Source organism: Etheostoma cragini, chromosome 16 (genome assembly GCF_013103735.1).
Source record: "Etheostoma cragini isolate CJK2018 chromosome 16, CSU_Ecrag_1.0, whole genome shotgun sequence".
Taxonomy (NCBI): Eukaryota; Metazoa; Chordata; class Actinopteri; order Perciformes; family Percidae; genus Etheostoma; species Etheostoma cragini.
In genome coordinates, this window is record NC_048422.1 from 10,619,493 (window position 1) to 10,624,983 (window position 5,491).

At 40.4% G+C, this 5,491-nt stretch overlaps 1 protein-coding gene across 1 annotated transcript in view; it reads left to right on the forward strand.

Moving 5' to 3' along the window:
* The first annotated feature begins 2,093 nt into the window (after positions 1-2,093).
* The window catches only part of LOC117959711 (matrix metalloproteinase-17-like), a 75,496-nt gene continuing 72,098 nt past the window's right edge, over positions 2,094-5,491 (forward strand). The window contains exon 1 of the mRNA XM_034896991.1: positions 2,094-2,678. Within this exon, the coding sequence (XP_034752882.1) occupies positions 2,544-2,678 (135 nt within the window). The 5' untranslated portion in view covers positions 2,094-2,543. The remainder of the gene's footprint in view (positions 2,679-5,491) is intronic.

The following is a 5,491-nucleotide window of genomic DNA, read 5'->3' on the forward strand; positions in this document are numbered from 1 at the left end:
ATGACAGCCTTGAAGCCTGTGCTCCATTCTGTGAACTTCAGTGCATCACCAGAGAAGACAAAGGGTTTTGAAACTGGAAGTTGAGAGAGTGACATCGCCTCCTGTGCTAGAGATGCTTCATATTTCTTCATTTTCCGGCTCTTTCAGGTCCTGCATCTTAGGTGTTAAACCTGAGATGCATAGAATTTCTTTAATCTATGTTTGATATAGCTGAATTAAGTTCTTCAAGCATTGTTTCAGATTCCTCAGCTTTAGCACGATGCTTTTCAACACTATCTTCTCTTTTTCTATTGCATCAACACATTTCAAGACTTGGTGCTCTTTTGAAAAAGAATCATTCTGTACGGCTAATTCGTTATGTGGAGATGATGCTTCACTCTGATTTCATTTTTTTTTTTTTATCCTTTAGAAATTAACACCTTAAATAGAAGACAAGGTAACTTACTAGCACATGTAATGCAGCAATTGACAATGGAGCACTTGCTCAACTTAAAGGTGAACAGTCTAATTTAAAAAGCATAATTTACAGGTTATATGACTTTTTTTCATGTTGAATGGTGGTCGTCTTGTCTCCCCCTGTTAGCGGAAAAAACACTCTTGCAACTTTTTGCCAGTCTAAGCGTTGCAAAGGATCGCATGACATCAGGTCTTGCTCAGTAACGAATTGCTTCACGGCACTGCCCACAAACGGCCATTCAGGAACCGGTTAAGAAGGTAGCGATGAAGTTTTTCCCACTATCGCTATGTCTAAGACGGCAAAAAAGAAGTGGAAAGCTAGCAAAGCCTTGTCGAAGGAACAGAGAAAGAGGAAACTACAGACTGAGCGAGCGAGGAGTCAGACACCAGTAAACAGAGGAGCTGCCAAATATCTGTTCCAAGGCTGTAGGGGGAGCTCTATAGAGAAACCTTTGAGCAAAAAGAAAAACAACTGCAAAGAAATGGCCAAAACTGCATAGCACCCCTTTAAGTTACAATACACCTTTACCTTATTACCAATACCCTTGGCGCTCTGAAATGTGTTATTTGAATGACAAAATAAACCTCTAACTTTATTCATTGCCGTGAATATAACAAAGACAATTAAACAATGGGTTTACCTCACAAAGTACCCAAAATTAGACTAAACTATATGTACTATAATTGCGTTAAAATGAAAACCAGGCCAACTTATCAATCATAAAGATCGTGCATATTTACTTCAGGTGTTGTCATGGCATGTATATACATTTATCAGCTACAGTCACTGTTGCATTTTACGTTTTAGACATTTAAAATGACACGAGGGACGTCAGAATACAATTTTTTTTGGAATGAAATTCAATTATACCAACAAGTCAAAACAGACATCTGTCCCAGTACTCTGGATAAAAAGTCCAAAGTTTACTGTGTGTGTGGTTAATGGTGCACCTAATTACAAAGGGGGCTTAGAGCTAAATGTTAATGTGAGCATACATAACATGTAAACATACACATTCTTGCTATGGTACTGGTGCTAGATGAAAAGCCAGGGGATCCATAATGTTATTAAAGTTCATGGGTATGTGTGCACAATTCCATTATCCACAATCTGTTCAATATTAGCAGATATTTCCGTGTGGACCAAAATTGACCCAACTGACATGCATGGCTAAAACACATCCTTAATACCCTTATATTTTACTCACAAAGTGCATATTTGGGGTTTCTGGGTGTGAATAGAGGCCATATGTCATCTTTGCCTCAGGGCACCTAAAGGCTGCAATCTGGCAACGCGTGTTGACTCAGGTCTTTCGGCCCCACTGGCAACAGAACCGCCGGAAATTGAGAAGCGGTTAAATAGATTCTAAATTAGTTTTTTTCTCCTGTCCTCCTGTTTGTGCTGTGCTCCATGTTGGGAATAGATCACACTCAATTCAATCTATTAGTTCAAAGCTGGATTCACTCCAAGGCATGTCGAGCCCACTCAACATGTTGATGATAGAGCTACGCAGATGTAATATTGTATATCTTTTGGTCTCAACCCAGGCTCTCGAATTGCGCACGAGGCGCATCAGGAATTCGAGAGTGTCCAAGTGGGTTCAAAAAGCGCTCAACTCCGCTCCTCTCCCTCCTCCCTCCTCCCTCCTTTCCTTGAAACCCCCGAGCCAAATACTCATGCACTCACTGTGTGTGCGTCAAAGCGCGGTCTCTTCCGCCGCACGGGACAAAACCGCACGCAGCTGCTTTCATTTTCCAGTGCTGTAAACTGCACGCGCAGGAGTGGAGCTCGCGCTTCTCGCTGCAGGGATATCACCTCTTACAAAAAGGACAAGAATACACATTTTTCATCTGATAACCACCACGCAGGTGGCAGTTACAAGTACCGTTTGGTTGAAAAACAAACTTGTAAATCCTAGCCGTCCACAGCGCCACCGTTTTTAATGTGTTTCATGTGTTTGCGCTCAACAGTGAGGTAGACCTATGCGGGCACATTTTACAGGAGTGTCGGCGTGTGATTTATCCCGTGGATGCTGCTGTCGGGGTCGGTGTCTGAGCCCTGCAGGACCAGCCTGTCATAGGGCATCATGGTTTCTCTGGTTCTTCACAAGTGGATGAGGAATACTTCACCGGAGATGCTGCTGTTGGTGCCGATATTGTGGCTTTTACCTCTGACCGGAGCGGCTCCGTCTCAGACTACCGAGCAGCTGGACTCTGGGGTGGTAAGTGGTCTATCTTTTCTACATAGGTGTGGGAAGGTTTGCTATTTAGCCTATGGTCATTTTTAGGAAGTTTTTCTTACTTGATACCACCACTTTACAAAACAGTATAGTGATGTTTTTTTTTTTTTTTTTTTTTTTTTTTTAACAAGACCCTCTCCTAGAAAAGACAGTTTATCCTACTTTTGGACATCGGAGCCAATTTGTTGTCCTCTACTTGAAGTGAATTTTAACACCTCGCAGCGGTCCAATGAACGCTGGCAAGCTTGGCGTTGCAGTTTGGATGTGATGGAATATAAATAATTAGGAGCCTGTTCTCCAAAGCAAATCCCTGTAATGGCTTGCAATAAATAAATGTAAATGTATTTCCCTCAGCGGAAAATCGACCTCCTCCACAGCATGCTGACATAGTATATATCCTGATGAATAGCAAACCGGGCTCACTTCCAGCACAGTGACAGACCAAGCCATAAGATGTTATTGGTTATTTCCTCTTCATGCTCCAATATGTCATCTGAGCCCAAGTAAGGCCAAGTGAACAGTTAGCTAACGTCCTGGGTTTAACATAGAGTTGTTTAAAATGAGATGTAATGCAACAGCAGAATATGCTGAACCAAGTAAATAAAGCAGGCAATTGTTGACGGTTTGAAGGACAAAATGTTAACACACAGGGTAAAGAGTGTGACCTGTTAATCGTGAGTAGTTTATTTTAGAAGCTAATGTCAAAAAATATGGAGCAAATCAGTAAGTCTCTTTTAATGAATATTCACCTAATTTGTGTTGTTAATGTATGCTCTATTATGTTTAACACGTCCAATGAACTGTTTCTGAGCAAATTAAAGCTAATCTATTTTTTCATTGGTATGTTAGACCCACAATATACTTTAGCTTTGTATTTGGACTTTATAAACAGAGCACCTTCAAATAAAACATACTACCTACTTAATAATATTCTAATTAGTAAGTCTGGAGACAACGTCCTAATATATTCACATCAACATGCATTTCTTCATTCTTCATTTGCATGGATGGATTCATCCTATACTGCTACCCATCCAACATCTGTCTCTCCAGTGCCTCTCCCTGGGTTTTTTTCAGTAGACAAGCTAAGGATGAACCCTATTATCAAAGACTGCTGAGGTATTTCTATTGCTGGACCTTATCAACTGACTCACTGTGTATGTGTGCTGCCACAAGACAACCATTAATTTCCTTGCTCTTAGAAACTCATAGCGTCCAAAGGTGATCTGAGTCATCTACAGATTTCATCAGGAAAGGGTTAGACAGGTGTAGAGCATAAGAAGGAGACAGGCCATGTCCCTTGGCAAGCAGATGGGCTATTCGGCAGATGCCTTTTCTAAAAAAAAGAATATTGTATTATTGGTCATTGTTACAATTTTCTGTTGTTAAAAGTTGCTGCTTTAATCTTGTTTTTCTCACTGAAGATCCAACATGTTGGGTGGTTGGATGTGATAGCTGGTGTTTGGTTAGGCAATCCTTAAAGCTGCCTGTTATCCCTTATCAAGCTGTGTTTGAGTGTGTGAGCAAACACGTGGCTTCTTACCCATCCAGCAGTAACAGAGCAATGTGGGCATCCCTGGAGGTTGTTTTCTCACTACACATTCAGTGTAAGCCTACTGCTGTTTTGTTCCTGGTTTGCACTGAGATAACTATTATTACATGAGGTACTCACTCTGTTCACCAGCCATGTGTTTATTTCTGTCCTCCATAATTTTATGCTGTACAAGTGGTTTGTATGTGCTCCTGTGCTGGGAGCAGCTGCTCAGTTTTGTTTTTTTAATGAATGTACAAACGTAAACAATGAAAAGTGGCTTGAACTGCAGGGTTCTGATTCTGAATCTGTCTTCTCAATGAGATTTGAAGCACAACCAAGCAAATAAATGGAAAACAGTCATTTTGGTGTTAATATCCAAAGGGTTGCTTAATGCATGTTTAGAGGATTTCTGTTGTAGATTCAAGATTTCCAATAACACATTTTTAATCTGGGTTTATTCTTAAGAGCTTTCACTTTTCAAATAAACTTAGGCCGCTTGACCTGCACATTGGGGGTTGATCACCTCATGTCATGTAAAGTTCCTGCAACAACTAACCTGTCTTTGTAGTCAAAATAGTGGAATTCAATGTAGGACTGATACTAACACTTATTGTTATAAGCAGGGACGTGCACAGGTACAGGCTATTGTTGCCCGGGCAACTGTCTGTTTGCCCTGATTGGTTTAGCTGCCCCTCTGGCGAAAGAACCTAAATAAACTTTTTCTTTCTTTCTTTTTTTCTTTCTTTCTTTCTTTTTCTTCTTCTTCGCTGTTGTGGCTGCATTAATACAATAATACGCCCATCATTCCTTAAGTTAAATCAAATTAAATTTGCTATGTCATTCAGTCTTGCCTTCAGCGATGCCGTCTGCCCCCAGTCATGTAACTTTGTTTTTGGGGACAAATGTCTGTGCACGTCCTTGGTTATCAGTAATTAATATGCTGATTATATTCTTAAAGAATGGATGAGTTGCTCTGTCCATAAAACAACAATAAACAGAAGATAATTTCCTTGAACCTACGGTGATGTTTTGAAAAGGAGCGAATGGGATCGTACACCTGAGTGGAATAATTGTTTCTGTTAAAGCTACATTGTGTAAGAATTCCTCCCATCTAGCAGTGAAATTGTGTATGACAACCAACTGAATATTACTTTCCACCCCCTCCCATTCCGAGCGCGTTTTCACTAAAAACTAATTCAGGGGACCTTTAGTCATTACTTAAATATATACATTGTTGTGAAATAAAAAATCAAGTCCTGAG